Source organism: Pan paniscus, chromosome 10 (genome assembly GCF_029289425.2).
Source record: "Pan paniscus chromosome 10, NHGRI_mPanPan1-v2.0_pri, whole genome shotgun sequence".
Lineage (NCBI taxonomy): Eukaryota > Metazoa > Chordata > Mammalia > Primates > Hominidae > Pan > Pan paniscus.
Genome location: NC_073259.2, coordinates 131779602 through 131802060, shown reverse-complemented (window position 1 = coordinate 131802060; position 22459 = coordinate 131779602). Strand labels below are relative to the sequence as shown.

The following is a 22459-nucleotide window of genomic DNA, read 5'->3' as shown; positions in this document are numbered from 1 at the left end:
TCAACAAAAAAATCCCAATGCTGAGAAAAATATAAATGATTCCAGGTTGACAGAGCACTCCCAGGTACCTGACAAATGTCAAAACAAATTCTCTCTGGGGGAAAACATCCTCAAACTAAATATCACTGAATTCCTTCAGATCAGGAACCGTGAAATATGAGTTCATAATAATTTTAAAAATCACAAATCGCACGAGGAAACAAATTACCACTAGTTTCAGTAGGCAGCAAGAATAAACAGCAGCAGGAGATCTTTAAAGTATGATTAATAAAAAAACTAACCAACTCGGTTTAGCCACCAAGTTTCTACTAGACAGGATTTGATGCCTGAATGACCAATTGTTTTAGGCTTATAGAAGTAACACTGAATCACGTAAATGTTGTTTCTTTCTAGCTCATTATACCAAAAGAAATTTCCATTGTGTTGAGTAAAAAAGTCAATACAGCTGAGTAATTCAGCTCAACAAGTACAGGAACACAGTGTTTCTTAAACAAATATTCACTATGTTTCATTCAACCCTAGGCTTTAAAACGGTCTCCATTCCTTCTATGGAGCTCATCTGCCTTTTACAAGAAGGGCAGTATGAAGCCTGACACCCCAGGCCTTGTCACCTACCCCAGTTTTGCTCCCAGTCTCTGCATACAGCTGTAATCCAACAAAGAATCGCTCTCTAAGGAAGGGAATTCTTCATAAGTGGGTTCAAACTAGAAATAAACAGATGAAACCAAGTGTGTCTCATTAAAAGTGACACTTTATTTCTCATGTCAAATTTTCAAACAAGTTTATAGGGCATCCTAACTAACTACTTAGATCTGGGTGCAAAGACTTCTGAGGTAACTTAGATTTATAACTGAATCCTCATAAATGAAAAGATAACTTCCCCATCCTTTATTTGTAAGCCACTTGAAGACATTTACATAAAAGACAGTTATAATTTAGTTCACTGCCTTCATCCAAGATAGAGTAACTTTATCAAAGGTCACTATCATATCAAGTGAAACTAAGTTTGGAACAGATGCACTTGTCTCTTCTAAGCTCCATAAGGTGCTACTACATGGACTATTCTTTATTCTTATAATTTTTTTTCTTTTTTTTTTTTTTAGATACAGGGTACAGGGTCTCACTCTGTCGCCCAGGCTGGAGTGCAGTGGCGCAATCATAGCTCACTGCAGCCTCAAACTTCTGGGCTCAAATGATCCTCTCACCTCAGCCTCCTTGGTAGCTGGGACTACAAGTATGCACCACCACGCTCAGCTAATTTTTTATTTTTTGTATAGACAAGGTCTCATATTAATTCTCACTATGTTCAGGCTGGTCTTGAACTCCTGGGCTCAAGCCATCCTCCAGCTTTGGCCTCCCAAAGTGCTGGGATTACAGGTGTAAGCCACTGTGTCTGACCTAGTCTTAGAAATTATAGATTATTCTTTTACTTCCTTTACTTAGCAATTTGGAAAAAGTAAATTTTAGAGTTCAACATCCTTCATTCAATTTTTTTCCCATGCTCATAAAAATTTTTTTCAACCACAAACTAAACCATCTTATAAATATTTAGTATTGTAATTGCTAAAAACAACCAACACAGGAAATGGCTCTTAAAACTTTATTTAAAGTCATATAATCCAACTGAAAAATAAAACCAAGGTTTAAATTTAATCTCTTAAGTCTGGGCGCGGTGGCTCACTCTTGTAATCCCAGCACTTTGGAAGGCCGAGGAAGGTGGATCAACTGGGTCTGGAGTTTGATACCAGCCTGGCCAACATGGTGAAACCCCATCTCTACTAAAAATACAAAAAATTACAGGCGTGGTGGCGGGCGCCTGTAATCCCAGCTACTCGAGAGGCTGAGGCAGGACAATCTCTTGAACCCGGAAGGCGGAGGGTGCAGTGAGCCGAGATTGTGCCACTGCACTCTAGCCTGGGCAACAAGAGCAAAATTCCGTCTCAAAAACAAAATATAAAATTAAATAAATAAATAAATAAATTTAATCTCTTATAAGAAGCAACATATCTATATGAACTAATAGCAAAATACACAGCCTATGGGAATGAGATTTTTATAAAAGAACTGTATTTCCTCACGAGCTGTTCAGTACCTCAACGTTGCGTTTCACAAAGGTCTTTGTCACTCTCAGCATGTGAGTGTACTCTATCAGTTCCAGCAAGTTTTTCCTCAGTTTCTCCTTGTTCTTAGTGACTTCTCTCAGTTCAACCTCGAGCTTCTGCAACTGCTCCTAAAACAAAACAATGGTTACTTAAGAGGGTAGTAATTAGTTCCAAGTGTGATTCCAATAATCTTCATGCAGTATACCAAAAACAGTGGGTTTTTTTGTTTTGTTTTTTTCTTTTTTTTTTTTTTTTTTGACATGGAGTCTCCCTCTGTCGCCCAGGCTGGAGTGCAGTGGCACGATCTCGGCTCACTGCAACCTCCACCTCCTGGGTTCAAGCGATTCTCTTGCCTCAGCCTCCCCGAGTAGCTGGGACTACAGGTGTGCACCACCACGCCCAGCTAATTTTTTTTGTATTTTTAGTAGAGACGAGGTTTCACCATGTTGGCCAGGCTGATCTTGAACTCTTGACCTCAGGTAATCCACCCGCCTCGGCCTCCCTGTCTCTACTAAGAATACAAAAAAATTAGCTGGGCATGGTGGCATGTGCCTGTAATCCCAGCTACTCAGGAGGCTGAGGCAGAAGAATCATGTGAACCCAGGAGATGGAGGTTGCAGTGAGCCAAGATCGTGTCACTGTACTCCAGCTTGGGTGACAGAGCAAGACTCCTTCTCAAAGTAAATAAATAAATAGGCTCATTTATTGTTTCATATTAATTCAGGTAATTTCTGTGAAGTTCACACCACATATTAGCTAAAACATTCCGGAGGCTGTGATGAGCGTGAGACCCCCAAGACTGGCCCTCGTCTCTAACCACAGGTGCTGTCATTTCTCAGATTTCCTTTGTCTGCTTATTCATATCACACATCAAAGACTCTTCCTCTTTAAGTCTACATTTCCTTTTTTTGCAACACAGAATATATTTAGATAATCTTTTCTAACTTATTTTCCTAGTCTCTAGCATATGAGTTTCTATGCACTCACATTTACACAATTAATTGAGGATAAAAATTCATGACAATCGGCCAGGCGTGGTGGCTCACGCCTGTAATCCCAGCACTTTGGGAGGCCAAGGTGGGTGGATCATGAGGTCAGGAGTTCGAGACCAACCTGGCCAAGATGGTAAAACCCCATCTCTACTAAAAATACAAAAATTAGCTGGGCATGGTGGCACGTGCCTATAATCCCAGCTACTTGGGAGGCTGAGGCAGGAGAATTGCTTGAACCCAGGAGGCAGAGGCTGCAGTGAGCCGAGATCGCACCACTGCACGCACTCTAGCCTGGGCGACAGAGCAAGACTCTGTCTCAAAAAAAAAAAAAAATTCATGAGAATCTTTAATAATTAGTTACATACTAAACATCCTTAAAAATACTTAAGTATTAAAATAACAGAAGCAAAAATCTGTAAAGCAAATCATTGAGTCAATGAAAACTTGTATTCAAACAAATCACTTAACATACTACATTCATTACTTCCGCTTTGCCTTACAAGCACTGTACACAGTCATCACTAGGTTTGTAATTACATCACAAGCGACCCATCGAACAGGCCAATCCAGATGACTGCTGTTACTCATCTGGTTGGAGAGTTCTCTCTGGAGTCTCCTGCACCAAGTAATGAAAGACTTCCTCCCAGATAAACAAACAGAGGAGCCCACAACTGAATGGCTTCAGTTACACAATGATAATTGTTTTAGAAGAGTTATCAAGAGCTCCAGCCTACTTCACAGGGTGAGGAACGAATTCACCGAGAATACTAATAAGCAGCACAGGTGAGTGTTCTCACCGGAGACAGATGTATCCCCAGCACACCAGCCAGGGAACTCAGGGTGACAGAACGCTGCTTGCTGCCCACCCGAGACAACCCATGGACTGCATACCAGCTTCCAAAATTTAGAGGGGAAGGGCCAGGGTAAATGTGGGAGGACTGTGAAGGCACACCACCGAAGCCTCAATTCCTTGCACAAGAAGAGGCAGCTAAGGCATGGGTGACCCTGGGATGAGCTTTCTGAAACAGTACAGGATCATGAACTGTTCTGATCCATCAATCAGGCTTGATGGCCTGATTCTTGTTGCCTCTGTTCACCACCACCTGGAAAGGAAGCATATGCCTTACACTGTAAAAGAAAACTGAATTACTGTTAAAATTTAACACAGATAATCTATTACTGAGGGTTAATCATAATAGCGGTCTTTAATCTCTCTGCCTAGAGAGATCACCATCTTCCATGGTTTTGAGAAGAAAGGCAGAAAAGCATTAGACAACATGAAATAAGTAAGTAAGCAGCCCCCGAGATCAATGGCTGCAACCAGCTTCGTCAGAAGCAAATTACCTGCATTTCTAGAACCTGTTTCAGGGGTGGCGCAGGAGGGCTGGCCTCTCCTTCAGGAAGGGGAATATCAGCTCTATTAATTTCCTGTACCAAATACACTGTGAAAATAAAAGTTAAACAATTAGATACTAAAATGTACTATAATACATTTCAGTCGGAAACATTTTAAAGCCCAATGTTTCCCAAGCCATCTAAAAATCAATGTCTAAATGCACAAAAATCTTGCTTGTCCCAACTGACTTACTGGTCACTTTTTGCAACCTTGTTTCCAAAAATAATGCTGCCTAGAGAGATCTGCATGCAGTGACAAAATAAACAACAACCTCTTCTATTTCTTAGTGACTTAAAAAATAAATAAATAGAATGAACAATAACCTGGATAAACCTTTTCTGAAATTCCACCCATTTTTTTCATTTCTAATATTCTAGTGAAAGAACTTCTGAGTCGCAGCCATCTCTACATGGGCAGAATGAAGCAGAGGTTAGGCGCGCACTTGGAAGTGCAGGAATTACCCAAGTGATAGACCTACAATAGCCCCTACGGGAGCTGGCAACATGATTTCTCGCAGATGCCCTCAGAAAGAAAAGGGCATCCATCAGTCCAACAAGAAAATCACAACCACTACCAGGAAACCCACCCAGCACCAAGAGCCAGGCTCTCTTGCAGCTCCCAGTCAGCCCTGAGGCTGTGGCTGAGGACAACCTGCACTGCTTCACCACTGAAGTTAAAAACTAGATTCAGAAGCCTGGCTGGGTCTTGCAATTGCTGCCATCGGCAGCCTGGGGGGCAAGTGTCAGGGCGGCCCTAGAAATGGGCAAGTTCATGAAACCTGGGAAAATGGTGCCAGTCGTGGCCGGACACTACTCTGGACACAAAGCCAATCCTCATGAAGAAAACTGATGACGGCACCTCAGACCACACCTGCAGCCACGCTCTGGTGGCTAAAAAAGACCATTATTCCCACAGTGACAGCTGCCATGGGCAAGAAGATTGCCAAGAGGTCAAAGGTCAAGTCTTTTGTGAAAGTTTATAACTATAATGACCTCATGCCCACAGAGTACCCTGTGACCATCCCCTTAGACAAAACCATCAGGTTTTCAGAGACCCTGCTCTTAAATGCAAGGCCCAGTGGGAGGCCAAGATCAAGTTCAAAGAGTGGAACAAGACTGGCAAGAACAAGTGGTTCTTCCAGAAGCTGTGGTTTTAGATGTTTTTTGTTTCAGTCATTAAAACAAAACAAAACAAATAAACAAAAAAAAACCTAGATTCATGAAACTAATAGTACACCAGCCAAAACTAACTACTTTATTTGGTTTATGTTTTCAATTCCATGAAGCATCCCTTTCCTTAGGCTAAAAGTCACAATATCTGTTAGTCATTATCAGGCCTAATATTTAGAAGTGTTACTAACTGGTTTACAGAGGGAGAGAGGCAGGTAAAGAAGTAAGGAGGAAAAACAAAAAGAAAAAGAAAAGAAACTGTCTTACCAAGATAGCAAAGGAAGCACTGGGTCTAAGAGGTTTCTAGAAATGAACGCAAATTGTTTTAACCAATTTATACTTCAATTTATTCTTTTTTTTTTAAGAGACAGGGGTCTCACTATGTTGCCCAGGCTGGCCTTGAACTCCTGGGCTCAAGAAAGCCTCCCGGCTCTACCTTCAGAGTAACTGAGACTATAGGCATGCGCACCACCATGCCTGGCGTACACCTAAATTTCCTTGAGAGGTCCTTTTTCACTGTTTTAAGTCTGCATTCTTACGGGGTCATACCCTGCTGCCCAGGCTGGAGTACAGTGGTGTGTCATCCTGGCCCACGATAACCTCAAACTCCTGGGCTCAAGCAATTCTCCCACCTCAGCCTCCTGAGTAGCTAAGACTACAGGCACATGTCACCATGCCTGGCTAATTTTATTTTTTGTGGAGACAGGGTCTCAGTATGTTGCCCAGACTGGTCTCAAACTCCTGGACTCAAGTGATCCTCCCACCTTGGCCTCCCAAAGTGCTGGAATTATAGGCGTGAGCCATCGTGCCCAGCCCTGCATTCTTTTGAAACAGTTTAAGCTACAGGAAGTCCTGGATATACCTAATGTGTTATCACATTTGCCCTGCCTTTAAAAACCTTATTCTGAATACACCATCTATCCAATGACTCACCCAGGTTGCAAAGACAGGAATATGGTGCCACTAACATACATGAACCACACAAATAACTAGGACCTCAAGCAATATGAATAGGACTAGATTTCAGATGACTAAAATTTCCTGTTACACTTAAAAATCCCCAATTTAAAAAAAATAGGCCGGGTGTGGTGGCTCACACCTGTAATCCCAGACCTTTGGGAGGCCGAAGCCAGCGGATCACCTGAGGTCAGGAGTGTAAGGTCAGCCGAGAGAAAGGAAGAATAGACCCAAAGTCAGGCGAGTAAGTTTATCGAACCTGCCGGCTGCTCCACGACAGAGGAGGCAGCCCTGAACTTACAAAATGAGGGGTTTATACGGGGGAGAGAGACCCTGGGGTCGTTTGTTGGTTAACTTTGCCATGTATCACCTTATGACCTTTACGGTAGCAGCTAAATGAAGGAACTTACAGGAGGCTGTAGGCAAAGTTTGTTTAGGCTTCCCACAACCTCCCCCTGTGTGGTCCGGATGGTTTATAATTGTGTTTTGCTTATCGCAGGAAGGCCTGATAAGTGAAGTTTGCTGGCTTCACCGGGGCACGTAGATAAGGGCTTAGAAATGTTAAAGGGGCTCAGGGGGAGGGGTGGGCAGCACGGAGAGCTTTGGGGGAAGTGTTGGCAGTACCAAGAAGCTTTTTTGGGGCGGTGTGTCCCTAACAAGGAGTTCAAGACCAGCCTGGCCAACATGGTAAAACCCCGTCTCTACTAAAAGTACAAAAATTAGCCGGGTGTGGTGGCACGCACCTATAGTCCCAGCTACTAGGGCGGCTGAAGCAGGAGAATCGCTGGAACCCAGGAGGTGGAGTCTGCAGTGAGCCAAGATCATGCCACTGCACTCCAGCCTAGGTGACAAAGCAAGTCTCCATCTCAAAAAAAAAAAAAAAACAAGCTTTGTCCTTCAGTTGACTGTCATTTTCCCTCCACTTCAGTGAGAACGTCAAGGCTTGATTTGATAATGACTAGTACCAGACTAAGATGGTAAAGATTTTAGAGATAAAAGAAGTGGCCCTGGGCTGCTTAGTTGAAATGGTTAACAATCAGCACTGATCTAACACACTGGCAAAGGAAGCCCTGAGAAAAAGGAAATTATTGTCAATCACTCTATCTTCCATTTCCTGCCTCCCTTGTTCCTTGAAAAAATTTTAAATTAAGTAACTTATTAACAAGTACAATGTTTTTAAGTTATAATAAACTACAAGGGATCGGTTAAATAAGCCACGGCACATTAATATTAATACAATCAAATAGTATGCTGCCATCAAAAACGATGATGGGTAAATATCTATGTCTACTGACACGAAAAGATGTTATAGTAAGCACTATTAAGTAAAAAACATGGGTAACAACAAAATAACCAGGCCATTATGTTTGTAAATTTTTACTTTTATAGATGAATAAAAAATACAGAAAAATAATACATGCCTACATAACTGTGATTACTTCTGAATGAGAATACAATTTCTTTTTTTCCTTTCTGCTTGTCTATATTTTCCAATATTTTTAAACCGAACAAGGTTTGCCTATATAAAGGTAATTATTTAAGTTATTAAATCAGAAAATAAACTTACCCAATATTCGCTCTAGCTCTTCACACCTCTTCACCTCACCAACAAATTTTCTTTGGAAAGAACTTACGTTCTGGTTGAGCTGAGAAAAGGATGAAAAATATGGTTTAAATTTCTAAAATTTAAAAATATTTTTATGTAAAAAATAAAACATCACCAAAGTTTGGGGGATGTACACTCTTGTATACTATTGAATGAAACTATAAACTGACACAACTTTTCTTGAGAGCAATTTGTCAACTGTTACCAAAAAAGCCTGAAAATCCAGCCAGGCCAACACGGTGAAACCCCAACCCTGCTAAAAATACAAAAATTAGGCCGGGGCGGTAGCTCACGCCTGTAATCCCAGCACTTTGGGAGGATGAGGCGGGCAGATCACTTGAGGTCAGGAGTTCAAGACCAGCCTGGCCAACATGGTGAAATCCCACCTCTACGAAAACACAAAAATTAGCCAAGCATGATGGCAGGTACCTGTAATCCCAGCTACTCGGGAGGCTGAGGTGGAAAAATCGCTTGAACCCAGGAGGCGGAGGTTGCAGTGAGCCAAGATCGTGCCACTGCACTCCAACCTGGGCAACAGGGCAAGACACTATCTCAAAAAAAAAAAAAAAAAATTAGCCAGGCATGGTGGCGCACCTAAGTAATTCCAGCTACTTGGAAGGCAGAAGCACGAGAATTGCATGAGCCCGAGAGGCAGAGGTTGGATGGAGCTGAGATCGCACCACTGCAATCCAGCCCAGGTGACACAGTGAGACCCTGGGTCAAAAAAAGAAAAAATCCTGAAAATGATTATTTGCCCAGCAATACCCCATGAAGAAAATTTAACCTAAGGAAAAAGCTATGGAAACAGATGAAAATCTATGACAACATCAATCTCAGGGAAAAAGAAAAAATGATAACGCAAAAATCCAACAATAGAAAACTGGTTCAAGAAATTACAGTAGCGTAGTTAAAGAAATTATAGCCAGGCACAGCAGCTCGTGTTGATAATCCCAGCAATTTGGGAGGCTGAGGTGGGAGGACTACCTGAGGCCAGTAGTTTGAGGCCAGCCTGGGCAACATGGTAAGACACCATCTCTCCAAAAAATAAAAAATTAGCCAGGCCTGGTGGTGCACACCTGTGGTCCCAGTTGCTCAGAAGGCTGTGGCAGGAGGATTGCTTGAGCCCAGGAGATCGAGATTGCAGTGAGCAGTGATCACACCACTGCACTCTAGCCTGGGTGACAAAGCAAGAGCCTGTCTCAAAAAAAAAAAAAAAGAAAGAAAGAAAAGAAATTACAGTCTATATCTACACAATGGAATGCTATTTAGCAATAAAAAGGAATGAACTACTGACCCATGCAACAACAGGGATGACTTTCTCTTTTTTTTTTTTTTTTGAGACAGAGTTTCGCTCTGTTGCCCAGGCTGGAACGTACTGGCAGTATCTTGGCTCACTGCAACCTTCGCCTTCCAGGTTCAAGCGATTCTCCTGCCTCAGCCTCCCAAGTAGCTGGGATTATAGCCAAGTGCCACCACGCCCGGCTAATTTTTGTATTTTTAGTAGAGATAGGGTTTCACCATGTTGGCCAGGCTGGTCTCAAACTCCTGACCTCAGATGATTCGCCCACCTCGGCCTCCCAAAATGCTAGGATTACAGGTGTGAGCCACCACGCCCACCCTGGATGACTTTCATACTAAGTGAAAGCAGCCAGACACAAGAAGCCACATACTGTGTGATTCCACTTACATGGAATGTCCAGACAACCCTAGAGGCAGCAAGCAGATTAGTGGGTGCTGGGGGGGTGGGGGTAGGAATAAGGATTAACTGTAAATGAGCATTAAGAATCTTCTGGGGTGATGGAATGTTCTAAAACAATTGTGGCAATGGATGCATGACTCTATAAACTCTTTTTTTTTTTTTTTGAGACAGGATCTCACTGTCGCCTAGGCCGAAGTCCAGTGGCACAATCTCAGCTCACTGCAACCTCTGCCTCCCAGGTTCAAGCGATCCTCCTGCCTCAGCCTCCTGAGTAGCTGGGATTAAAGGCACGTGCCACCACACCCGGCTAATTTTTGTATTTTGGGTAGAGATGGGGTTTCGCCATGTTGTTCAGGCTGGTCTCAAACTGGTGGGCTCAAGTGATCTGGCTGCCTCAGCCTCCCAAAGTGCCGGGATTACAGGTGTGAGCCACTGCACCCGGCCTCCATAAACTTTCTAAAAATCATGGGTAAACTCTACCATACACCTCAATAAAGTTGTGTAAAAATGACCAGGTATTTGATTATATTAAGAAATGTTATTTAAATTTTCAGGTACAATGTTGGTAATAATTTTTTATCTTCTAGGCCAGGCCTGGTGGCTCATGCTTGTAATCCCAGCACTCTGGGGGGCCAAGGTGGGTGGATGACTTGAGGTCAGGAGTTCGAGACCAGCCTGGCCAACATGGTGAAACCCCGTCTCTACTAAAAACAAAAATTAGCCAGGCGTGGTGGCGCACACCTGTGATCTCAGCTGCTCAGGAGGCTGAGGCATGAGAATCACTTGAACCTGGGAGACAGAGGTTGCAGTGAGCTGAGATCGCGCCACTGCACTCCATCCTGGGCGACAGAATTGAGACTCCATCTCAAAAAAAAAAAAGAAAAAAAATTCATCTTTTAGAGGTACTTGTTGAAAAGTTAAATTATATATCTTGGATTTGCTTCAAAATGATCTAGTCTGGGAAGTGAGAAAAAACTAAGTTTACATTTATGGGTACATGGGGGTACACTGTACTCTTCCCTCTACTTCTTATAATACAAAGTTTAAAACAATTTTAAAAAGTTGTAAAAGAATATTTAATAAAATTAGGAAGTTAGTCATGATTTCTGTGTAAAGCAGATTAGGATGTTTTCAGTGTGGTTCAAATTATATAAAAATACATATATATGGACATTTTTAAACATTATTAGAGAAATGCTGATTGTCCAGTATTAGCCAAAAAGTTAAAGTTAATTTCTAGGTGTTGGGATCATGCAAGGTATGTTACTATTCTTATGTTTTCCACATTTCTCACAATGGTCATCTATCACTTTCATACTTCAACAATTTACAGTATATCATTCATGTTGAAAGCCATTTAAGACACGAAATTTATCTTTATTCCATCCAGGATTTGTACTGGGCACTCTCAAGAAACAGTTAAGATACAACTTGACATGAAACTGCTCAACCTGGTAAGTGTCTACTCAGTGTTTGACTCAGTTCTTGTTCATTTTTTGGGGACTTTTTTTTTAAAAGAACCAGAAAAAAGGTAAAAATTCTCATTTCACTTCTGTTTGTCACCTTATCATTCATTTCTGGAGGTCGAACTAAAAGTAACCACTTCCAAGTTACTAATGATTCAGACACAATCTAGTTCTATGGAACTTGCTGGAAAGGAAGTTCTGTGTCTAAAGCTGTCACAGGATACTACTTCTCAGCTTTCATTTTCTTCCTTCAATATCAAATAGTACTTAACTCTAAATGGGCATGATGTTTCTACAAATAGTAGAATCTTTATTTATAAAGAGGTAAATTTCTGTGGCAATAATACAAACATGGATTTCACATACATACACCACCATCACCAGCTTACATATATTAACTTTTTTTTGAGACGGAGTCTCGCTCTGTTGCCAGGCTGGAGTGCAGTGGCGCGATCTCAGCTCACTGCAACCTCTGCCTCCTGGGTTCAAGTGATTCTCCTGCCTCAGCCTTCTGAGAGTAGCTAGGAATACAGGCACACCCCACCATGCCCAGCTAATTTTTGTATTTTTAGTAGAGACAGGGTTTCACCATGTTGGCCAGGATGGTCTCGAACTCTTGGCCTTGTGATCTGCCTGCCTTGGCCTCCGAAAGTGCTGGGATTACAGGCGTGAACCACCGTGCCCAGACATATTAACTTTTTTTTTCTATTGTGTGGTTTCTTTTATAAATTTTGGGGGTTTTTTTTCCCTTTTAGGGCAGCACCCTAATTCAAGGCTAATGGAATAAGGTACATTTTAATGTAGATTCAATTCAAGGCACATTTAACCTAGTAAAACCGGCAGAGGAGATCTGATGCTGTTTGTTTTGATATTCACACCCATTGATACTCCCACTTCAGCTGAAGGACTAAAGAGGAAACCTGTTCTTAGACTGAGAACTGTAACAAAAGTGCGAACTTTCCCTTCAGGGAGTCCTCCCCATCAGCTGAATGACCTTTCTTTTCCAGGTACTTCCCACTAGCTGTCACCACGGAAGTCACCACCTGCCCCCCTTTCCCTTGCAAGGGTTACTAACAGTGATCCCATCTGGTCACCACAAAGTCAGTAGGAAACTCAGGCTGAAGACACACTGAAAACCTAGCACCACACAAGAGCTCATCGCAGCAACCTTAGTTTTACTTCCTTCTGGAAAAAGATGAACAGCACTTTCTTCTCCTTTCACTGACATTCAGTTGAAAAGGATCCCAGGTACACTCTATGACTGAAGGTAGTGGCGCTTATTGAAACTGGAACCTTCATAGTGATTAGTACGTTTGCTCAAACCTGTAAGACTGAAGTGTGATAAGTGTCTTGGCTTGAGTACTAACGGGAAGGAAAACATCTACCTGTTACAAATGTAGGAGCCTGCTGCACCTGCAGCTGTTGCCTGAATGTTTTGGGTGCTATTCACAGCTCAGCGCAGCATCCATCAGGTGAATGGGTACAACTGCAGAAGTGGCTCCAGGAACCAGGAACCGCCCTGCATCTTACCTGCACCCTCGCCTGTCACTCAGGAGTCTCTCCATGACTTTGCAACTGGCTTATGGGGCTGATCTGGTATTAGATATCTGATATCAATGGATATCAGATCTGGGGTAGGGCTGATCCCTTTTGAAATTAAGGACACCTTAGGAAGATTAAGGGAAACAGTCAGGAGATGAAAGTGGTGGCCAGGAAATAAAATGTTCGCCTGAGTGGATTTCAATTCAGTCAGTAAGTACTTGCTTCACGGTCTCCCTTCCACACCCTGTTCTTTGCCTTCTTAGCACTTATCACAGCTCATAATCAGAGTGTGTTTAATCTGTCTCCTCCCACACTGCAAGCTCCAGGAACACAGGGACTGTGTCTGCCTTGCTCACCACCGAGTCTCCAGCACCAAAAAACAGTGCCTGAACATAGCGGGCAGTCAAGAAAAGCTTGTCTGTTCATTCAACAAATGCCTATCGATGCCAATGACTGCCAAGGACTGCGTTAAGGTACTTACTCTCAGAGGTTGACAGTCCTTGGTGGAGACAAACAATAAGCAAGTAAATGGACAAACAAATGTTTATTATTACTTGTTGGGGAGACAGCTTCCACTCGACAAACAATGACTGAGTTCTTAAGTCCTTACACACAATGGTATGTACAGCATTAAGCATCAGTGACCAAAACACAAAAATCCCTCTCCTCAAGCAGATGACATCCAGCTCCTTCCCATTTCTGGCTCTGTCTGGGCTCCTCCTGTTCCCTCCAACAAGGACCCTCTCCCCAGATCTTCCCCACGGCTGGCTCCTTTCTATTTGGGTCTCAGCTGAAATATCACCTTCTCCGGGAGGCTTCCTCGACAATCCCTTCACACGCACCTCCCGCCCGAATCACCTTCACATCACCCCGTTTCTTCTTTATGGCAAACCTTTTCTGGTTGACCTATTTATTTGGTTAATGCGCCCCCCTAACCCCCGTAAAGTTCCAAAAGGACTCCAAGAGGCCTTTGTGGGATTTGTTCTCCCGCTGAGCTCGGTGCCCCGAGCTGATGAAGACCACACGGGCGATCCTAACTAACTGGGGCAGAGCAGCCGCCGACCACACAGACGGCCGGAGACCCTGGAGTCAGCCCCGCGCTCCGGGAAGCTTTGGCCGCTGAGCTGGGGTGTCATCTTCCCCGTCTGGGCAATGGGGACGGGGCGCGCCCTTCCTCGGTGCTCCCCGCGGGAGGGCCCCAGCGATGCGCGGGATGGGGGGCGCCAGGAGAGCAGGTGCGGCCCGCGTCTCCCGGGCGACACTCACGTCTCGGAACTGGACCAGGCCTTTCTCGCCCAGGGCGCTGAGGCACTCGTAGGCCGTGCCCGACTGCAGGAAGAGCTGCGCCAGGCACATGGTCTCGCTCCGGAACAGGGACCCCATGGCGGGCCGACCCGCGCCCGGAGGGGCTCGATGGGCGGCGGCGGCGGCTCCGAGCCGCGCGGGCCCGCACACTCAGCCGGTGCGGCCCGGGCCTCGAGCTCTTCCTGTGGTCTGGCCGCGGCCCCGCACTATGGGGCTCCAGACTGCAGCGGCCGCCCCCGGTTCTGCCACCGCGGCCGCCGCTCCAGCTGCCGCCACAGCAGTCCGCGAGGTCCCGCCCCCAAGCCACTGCCGGTTCCGGTTCCGCCCCCGCGTCCCGCCCCCCCGCCGGCCGACCAATGGACGCCCGAGGTTGTCGCCGCACGCCGTGGCGGCAGGGCCAACCAGCGCGAACCCGGCGGGTACGACCGCTGCAGCTGGCGCTCCGCCGGACTGGACGCGGAGCTACAGCCCGCGCGGCTCCCCGGCATTCCTGGAGGAGTCTCGGCGAGTGTGCACGCCGCGAAGCTCACCCGTTCCTAGTGCACGACCCTGTGCTGCTGCGTGTGTGTGTGTGTGTGTGTGTGTGTGAGAGAGAGAGAGAGAGAAACGGAATCTCACGCAGTCCCACAGGCTGGAGTCCAGTAGCGCGATCTCGGCTCACTGCAACCTCCGTCTCCCAGGTTCAAGCGATTCTCCAGCCTCAGACTCCCAAGTAGCTGTGACTACAGACGCGCGCCACCCGCGTCCAGCTAATTTTTTTGTATTTTTAATAGAGACGGGGTTTCACCATGTTGGCCAGGCTGGTCTCAAAACTCCAGACCTCAGGTGATCCGCCTGCCTCGGCCTCCGCAGTGCTGGGATTACAGGCGTGAACCACTGCGCCCGGCCCTGCTGCTGGTTTTTTATGGATAGGGTTTCCCTCTGTGGCCCAGGGAGGAGTGCAGTGGCACGAGCTCGGCTCGCTGCAACCTTGACCTCCTGAGCTCAAGCGATCCTCCCACCTCAGCCTCTGGAGGAGCTGGGATTACAGACGCGCGCCATCACACCCGGCTAATTTGTTTTTAAAATGTTTATAGAAAAGGGGTTTCATCATGTTGGCCAGGCTGGTCTCGAACTCCTGAACTCAAGCAATCCTCCCGCCTTGGCCTCCCAAAGCGCTAGGATTACAGGCGTGATCCGCCGCCCGGAGGGATCCTAGGCTTCTTCGTGAAGTTGGAGTGTGCAGCCAGCATCTCAATCCAGTTTTCAAACATTTCCCACCGACCTCGCAAGACTCCTCCTGCTCAGTTGCAGTCTCCCCTTCCCGCCCGGCCTGGCCACCACAGGACAATTTTGTCTCGATAGATTTGCCACCTCCAGGCTTGTCCTGTCGATGGAATCACACAGCACCCAGTGTGTGTTCCCCACACTGACCGGGAAGCAGTGGCCCCCCGCCCCAGGCCGCAACCTCACCGCTGTCCCAGTCGAGTCTCTGCTTACATATCCCCTTCCTTGAGACTGTCCCTGGCCCCTCTACTTTGGAGTCACATCCTTGTTCTATTTCCTTCACTGCACCTGCCACCATCTGAAATTATCTTGTCTGTGTGTTAGTGCCAGTCTTCCCTGCTAGAATGGAAGCTCCACCAAGGTGGGGACATTGTTTCTGCCACTGTGGTATCTCCAAGCCCCAGCACATAGTAGCCACTCAATAAATAGTTCATGAATGCATACATAAATGTATAAACTTAGAAAAGTTAAAACCATAGACACTCCAGACCCCATTCTGCCAAACTGAGTTTTTTCCTTCTTTTAAGTACAAAAGGTGTCCTCACAAAGCCCACAAAAATCAAGCTAAATTACCTGTCATTTGGAAGTTTTAAATTTATTTTCCATAAATACCTGAAATCCAAAGCTAGTTACACTAGGCTGGGTGCCCTGGCTCACTCCTGTAATCCCAGCACTTTGGGAGGCTGAGGCAGGTGGATCACTTGAGGTCAGGAGTTTTGAGACCAGCCTGGCCAACATGGCAAAACCCAGAGTTTTGAGACCAGCCTGGCCAACATGGCAAAACCCCGTCTCTACTAAAAAAATATAAAAATTAGCTAGGCGTGGTGGTGGGCACCTGTAGTCCCAGCTACTCGGGAGGCTGAGGCAAGAGAATCGCTTGAACCTGGGAGGTGGAACTTGCAGTGAGCTGAAATGGCATCCCTGGACTCCAGCCTGGGCAACAGAGTGACACTCTGTTTCAAAAGAAACAACAACAACAAAAAGATACAGTAAGAACTGTGAAGGTGAATTCAAAGGCTGAAGTTCAGACAATAATTGACTCAGACCCCAGCTCCATCAGTCCAGTACTGACCCAGATTCCTGAGTCAGCCCTAGAGGGGTCGGGTGAAGGCCCAACACCACCACAGTACAGATGCTGAAATTCACAGTATTTCCATCATGCAGAAACTTAGGACCTCTGCAGTGACTAGCTCATCCCCCTATTTGAAAGTGGACTCAGGCCGGGCGCAGTGGCTCATGCCTGTAATCCCAGCACTTTGGGAGGCCGAGGCGGGCGGATCACGAGGTCAGGAGATCGAGACCATCCTGGCTAACACAGTGAAACTCCGTCTCTACTAAAAATACGGAAAATTAGCTGGGCATGGTGGTGGGTGCCTGTAGTCCCAGCTACTCAGGAGGCTGAGGCAGGAGAATGGCATGAACTTGGGAGGCGGAGCTTGCAGTGAGCCAAGATCACGCCACTGCTCTCCAGCCTGGGCAATAGAGCAAGACTCCGTCTCAAAAAAAAAAAAAGAAAAAAGAAAATGGACTTAAGACTGGAGGAAAATTCGAAATTGCCCCTGGGCAGGAACTCTGCAGCGAAGATGAAACAGCACATTTTATGTGGTGCTGGGTATCAGCAGGCACTAGGAATTCGATCAAAAAGTATAAAAGGGAAAATAATTATTTTTCAAAATTAGGCTTAAATAACATAGAAAATCCATCTGAAACAACTAAGTTACCTGGCACACAAAGAAAACTTACAGGTGATGTGCCATGTGGCCACTGTAGGACCGTGGCTAAAAACATCTATTCCAGGGCTGGGCACGGCAGCTCATACCTATAATCCCAGCACTTTGGGAGGCTAAGGCAGGTAGATCACTTGAGCCTAAGAGTTCGAGACCAGCCTGGGTAACATAGGGAGACCCCCTTCTCTACAAAAAAAAAAAAATACAAAAACTAGCCAGGTACAAGCCTGTGGTCCCAGCTACTTGGGAGGCTAAGGTGGGAGGATCACTTGAGCTCAGGAGGTCGAGGCTGCAGTGAGCCGTAATTGTGCCACTGCTCTCCAGCTCTCCAGCCTGGGTAACAGAGTAAGACCGAGTCTCAAAAAAAAAAAAAAAAAATCCATTCTCCCCACTGAGTGGGGTTGACTGTTCCCATGTGACGGCCCATGGGAGAAATTTGTCAAGACTCAGCTAGGAAAAACTGTCCTTCATTGATAACCAGTTAATTTTTAATGAATAGATTTCATAATTCCTGTATTAATGAATAGATTTCATAATTCCTATAGCTAATCATACTTGGGTTTTTGTAAACTGGGGTCTTGGTTGGGCATGGTGGCTCCTGCTGGTAATCCCAGCACTTTGGGAGGCTTAGGTGGTAGGATCGCTAAAGCCAGGAGTTTGAGACCAGGCTGGGCAACATAGCCAGACCCCCATCTACTAAAAAAAAAAAAAAAATAGCCAGGCGTGGTGGCTGTGTGCCACCTGTAGTCCCAGCTACTTGGGGGAGAATCGCTTGATCCCAGGTGTCTGAGTTTACAGTGAGCTATGATCGTGCCACTGCACTCCAGCCTGGGCAGCAGAGGGAGAGCCTGTCTCTAAAAAATAAATAAATAAATAGTGAATTAGGGGTCTGCTTCTGCTCACTGCAACCTTTGGCATATATTTTAGGGCTTACATGTGCCCCTGGTTTTGTTTTACTTTTCTCTTATTATTTTCCTCCCGCAGCCCCCATATCTTTCCCCATCAATGATTTTGTGTTTTTGTATTACATGCATTTTTAAGGATTTCTTAATCCTTTCTACGGAATATGGGAAACATCAATCAACACGAATGTATTAAAAACTAAAGAAAAGACTGATTCTCTCTGGTATAAATAAAACTCCTATGACTTTAACTAATTTGTGATAAGCTAAAATTTCTAACATTTTTGAGTTCTTCTCATGCATTTTACTCAGTCCAGGCCAGCGATGAGAATATTCATTCTGCATTGGATAGCTACATATATGAATTAAAGTCACAGAGCACTTAATAAAAATTTTCTACAAAAATAAGACATTTCAGTTATTAAAATTTTATAGAGAAGCATACAAGACTACAACAAATCACTGAAGTCAAGGTCTAAAGTCTTTGAGAAGTCAGATGGACCGGACGCAGTGGCTCACGTCTGTGATCCCAGCACTTTGGGAGGCCGAGGTGGGCAGATCATCTGAGCTCAGGAGTTACAGACTACCCTGGGCAACAAGGCGAAACCCCGTCTTTACCAAAAATACAGCCAGGCATGGTGGAGCATCTGTGGTCCCAGCTACACTAGAGGCTGAGGTGGGAGGATTGCTTGGGAGGCAGAGAGTGCAGTGAGCCGAGACTGTATACTGCACTCCAGCCTGGGTGACAGAGTGAGACCCCGCCTCAAAAAAAAAAAAAAAAAAAAAAAAGGCCGGGTGCGGTGGCTCATGCCTGTAATCTCAGCACTTTGGGAGGCCAAGATGGGTGGATCATGAAGTCAGGAGTTCGAGAGCAGCCTGGCCAATACGGTGGAACCCTGTCTCTACTAAAAATACAAAATTAGCCGGGCGTGGTGGTGCATGCCTGTAATCCCAGTTCTCCGGAGGCTGAGGCAGGAGAATCGCTTGAACCCAAGAGGAGGAGGTTGTGGTGAGCCGAGATCACTTCAGCCTGGGCAACAAGAGCAAAACTCCATCTCAAAAAAATAAAAGCCAGGTGGTTGTCTAACTATGGGCTTTGCATATTCTGGTCCAGGGGTTGCTGAGGAACAAGGCCAATGTGAGGAACAACAGCAACAGTAAGCCCTTAGCAACACACTGAGAATGCAGCTCCCCTGAAAAACAATGGACAAAATTAAACAGCAGTATTTCTTAACTCTTTTGATAACAGTGTAGGTATAGGCTGGGCGTGGTGGCTCACTCCTGTAATCCTAACACTTTGGGAGGCCAAGGAGGGCGGATCACTTGAGGCCAGTTCGAGACCAGCCTGGCCAGCACAGTGAAACCCCGTCTCTACTAAAAATACAAAAATAGCCAGGCATATTGGTGCTGTAATCCCAGCTACTCCAAAGGCTGAGGCACGAGAGTTGTCTGAACCCAGGAGGCCATGGTTGCAGTGAGCTGAGATTGTGCCACTGCACTCCAGCCAGGGTGTCAGAGCAAGACTCTCTAAAAAAAAAAACAGTGTAGGTAGAAATAAACTAAGCCAAAACAGTAATGGTGATCACTTCCAAGTGGCAATATTATCTGTACTTTTTTTTAAGTTTCTCTATGTTTTATGCTTTCTGTAACATTTAGACATCATTTAAAATTTTTTTTAAATTGACATAACATAATTGGTCATAGAAATCTGTTTCACCCTACCTTGATAATACTGAGTCCATGGATATAGAAGCTGCGGCCAACACACCTCATTTCTGTTGCAGTCATACTCTGTATAATTGATCTGGAATCTAGAAAACATTTTAGAGGGTTACAAAAACTACAAGTGAGAAGTATCAGAACTTGATTAAAGGAATAAACTTCCAATTTTCAAATATATATTTTTCTGCTTCCTAATGTCAACTAGGTGAGCAACTGGAGTACCTTGTCAGGGGGTGGGGTAACTGTGCAGGAATTTTAATAAACTGGACGGATGCACTGATAGGGAGAAGGTCGGCCTTGTGCTCACAGGTAAGCCCACACTGGTACTGCCAGTTCACTGAGGAGAACCTAGGAGGGAAAGATCACATGGTCACATAGCCACCATTCAGTTCTATTCCACCAAGAACAGCAGGTAACGGATGCAATCACAATATAACCTGAGGTTCTCCTAAGAAGTTTCGCATTCTACCTGGGCTGTTTTTTCTCAGTATTTGTCCATGGTCTTTGACCATTTCCACAGACAGATCCAAAGAGAAGAGAAACTCCTAATAACCCCTCATGGGCCTGTCGCCCAGCGACATCTGCCAGTCTTGTTGTCAGTCTCACTCCTCTCCAGCCAGTGCATTGTATACAGGTGCTATCAAAGGTACCTTTGTTCATCACCTGTTTTTCTCAAACAATATTAATAATAAAAGCAGCAGCTAGCCACTTATTGAGGGCTTTCCACTTTCGAGGCACAGAGATAACTTGCTTGCAACACACCATCTCATGTTATCCTCAGAAGAGTACTGCGGAGGTGGTAACTGCACTCCCATTTTCCCTTGCAGAGCCACCACTCTCCATTCCCAGTTCAGTGGAGCAGAAGGAATTGGCCCTAATCCAGAGGTGCACCCATCACCTGAGCCTAGCCAATAAGAGCTGTCCATTGCCCCAGTCATAGGGATTGGTTCAGAAAGGAGCACATGACCCAAACTGAACCAATAAAAGTCTGCCCAGATCTATTTTGAGAAAGAGGAGGGGCCGGGCACGGTGACTCATGCCTGTAATCCCAGCACTTTGGGAGGCTGAGGCAGGCAGATCACCTCAGGTTGGGAGTTCAAGACCAGCCTGACCAACATGGAGAAACCCCATCTCTACTAAAAATACAAAATTAGCCAGGCGAGGTGCCACATGCTTGTAACCTCAGCTACTTAGGAGGCTGAGGCAGGAGAATCGCTTGAACCTGGGAGGTGGAGGTTGCAGTGAGCCAAGATGGCACCACTGCACTCCAGCCTGGGCAACAAGAGCAAAACTCCGTCTCAAAAAAAAAAAAAAAAGAAAGAAAGAAAAGAAAGAGGAGGAAAGAGGCTTTCTCCCCACTGGACTTGCTGCAGTGACATAAGCCTGGATTGCTGGTGCTGATCTTTGCCATCTCTTGAGGAGAACCTCCCTGAGAATGAAGCCAACCCAAAGGAAGAGGAGCTGAGATACGAAAACAAAAAGATCCCTGACCACACTAGAACCATGAACCATGAACTAGCTGTATGTGGATTACTCTGAACTTGAACCAATAAACTCCCCTCTTTGCTTAAGTCAGTATGAACTGGGTGCCTGTCACTTAAAACCGATGGAGGCAGGCTGGGCGCGGTGGCTCATGCCTGTAATCCCAGCACTTTGGGAGGCCGAGGCGGGCGGATCACGAGGTCAGGAGACTGAGACCATCCTGGCCAACAGGGTGAAACCCTGTCTTTACTAAAAATACAAAAATTAGCTGGACGTGGTGGCACGTGCCTATAATCCCAGCTACTCGGGAGGCTGAAGCAGGAGAATCGCTTGAACTAGAGAGCTGGAGGTTGCAGTGAGCCAAGATATTGCCACTGCACTCCAGCCTGGAGATGGAGCAAGACTCTGTCTCAAAAAAAAAAAAAAAAAAACTGATGGAGGCTTGATACATAAAGATATTATCACCATATTACAGAGGAGGAAACTACAGCTCAGAAAGGTTAAGTAATTGGCCAGTGCCACACAGCTCCTAAGTAGGACAGCCATGATTTGAACCTATCTGCTGCCAAAGTCTCTAACCACAGACAATATTCTCTGATCAGATTATCAGTTACATTCATGGATTTCAAAATATACTTAGCACTAAGGGGCCCTTTATTCATCTTTGTACTCCCTAAAATAACTTGCAGACTTACATATGGCTTTATAAATACTTGTGAAAATAAGTCTCCATTATACACAGTTCATACATATTCCATATGTGCATATAAACATCTTGCTAATAATTGCAAGTTGTAAATAAACAATCAGTTTCTAAATAAACATTTCCCTATTGTTTGGAACGCTCTCAACTTTCCTGACTCTCTCTAAACTACGGTGATCCAAGATGTGATCATACCTTGTCTCTACGCCAAGTATCTCCTGCTGAGTAATCCCTTCCACCGCGCCAGCATCCGAGATGAGGATGCGGATGCTCAGGTGAGCAGGAATATCCAGGCACATGCCGTTCACACTGCTAGCCAGCGGGTCTGCACCTGGATCAGGGGCATCTACACCTATAGAAATGTTAAGTTATACACTTTTCAAAGAATAATTTGATAAGTTTTCCTACAATGTCGTAATAACC

The 22459-nt window shown here is 45.2% G+C and overlaps 2 protein-coding genes and 1 pseudogene across 3 annotated transcripts in view; 1 reads left to right on the top strand and 2 right to left on the bottom strand.

Moving 5' to 3' along the window:
• ATP6V0A2 (ATPase H+ transporting V0 subunit a2) overlaps window positions 1-14564 on the bottom strand; it is a 47441-nt gene extending 32877 nt beyond the window's left edge. The window contains exons 1-5 of the mRNA XM_003812091.6: window positions 14196-14564; window positions 8184-8262; window positions 4439-4536; window positions 2093-2230; window positions 616-704 (exon numbers count right to left, since the gene is read on the bottom strand). Of these exons, the coding sequence (XP_003812139.1) occupies window positions 616-704; window positions 2093-2230; window positions 4439-4536; window positions 8184-8262; window positions 14196-14312 (521 nt within the window). The 5' untranslated portion in view covers window positions 14313-14564. The remainder of the gene's footprint in view (window positions 1-615; window positions 705-2092; window positions 2231-4438; window positions 4537-8183; window positions 8263-14195) is intronic.
• Window positions 5250-7875, top strand: LOC106635411 (large ribosomal subunit protein eL27-like; annotated as a pseudogene).
• Window positions 14565-18541: 3977 nt separating the features above from the next.
• The window catches only part of TCTN2 (tectonic family member 2), a 37462-nt gene continuing 33544 nt past the window's right edge, over window positions 18542-22459 (bottom strand). For both annotated transcript variants that reach the window (XM_008964481.4, XM_003812092.4), the window contains exons 15-18: window positions 22232-22388; window positions 20074-20199; window positions 19852-19940; window positions 18542-19322 (exon numbers count right to left, since the gene is read on the bottom strand). In XM_008964481.4, the coding sequence (XP_008962729.2) occupies window positions 19213-19322; window positions 19852-19940; window positions 20074-20199; window positions 22232-22388 (482 nt within the window). In that variant the 3' untranslated portion in view covers window positions 18542-19212. The remainder of the gene's footprint in view (window positions 19323-19851; window positions 19941-20073; window positions 20200-22231; window positions 22389-22459) is intronic.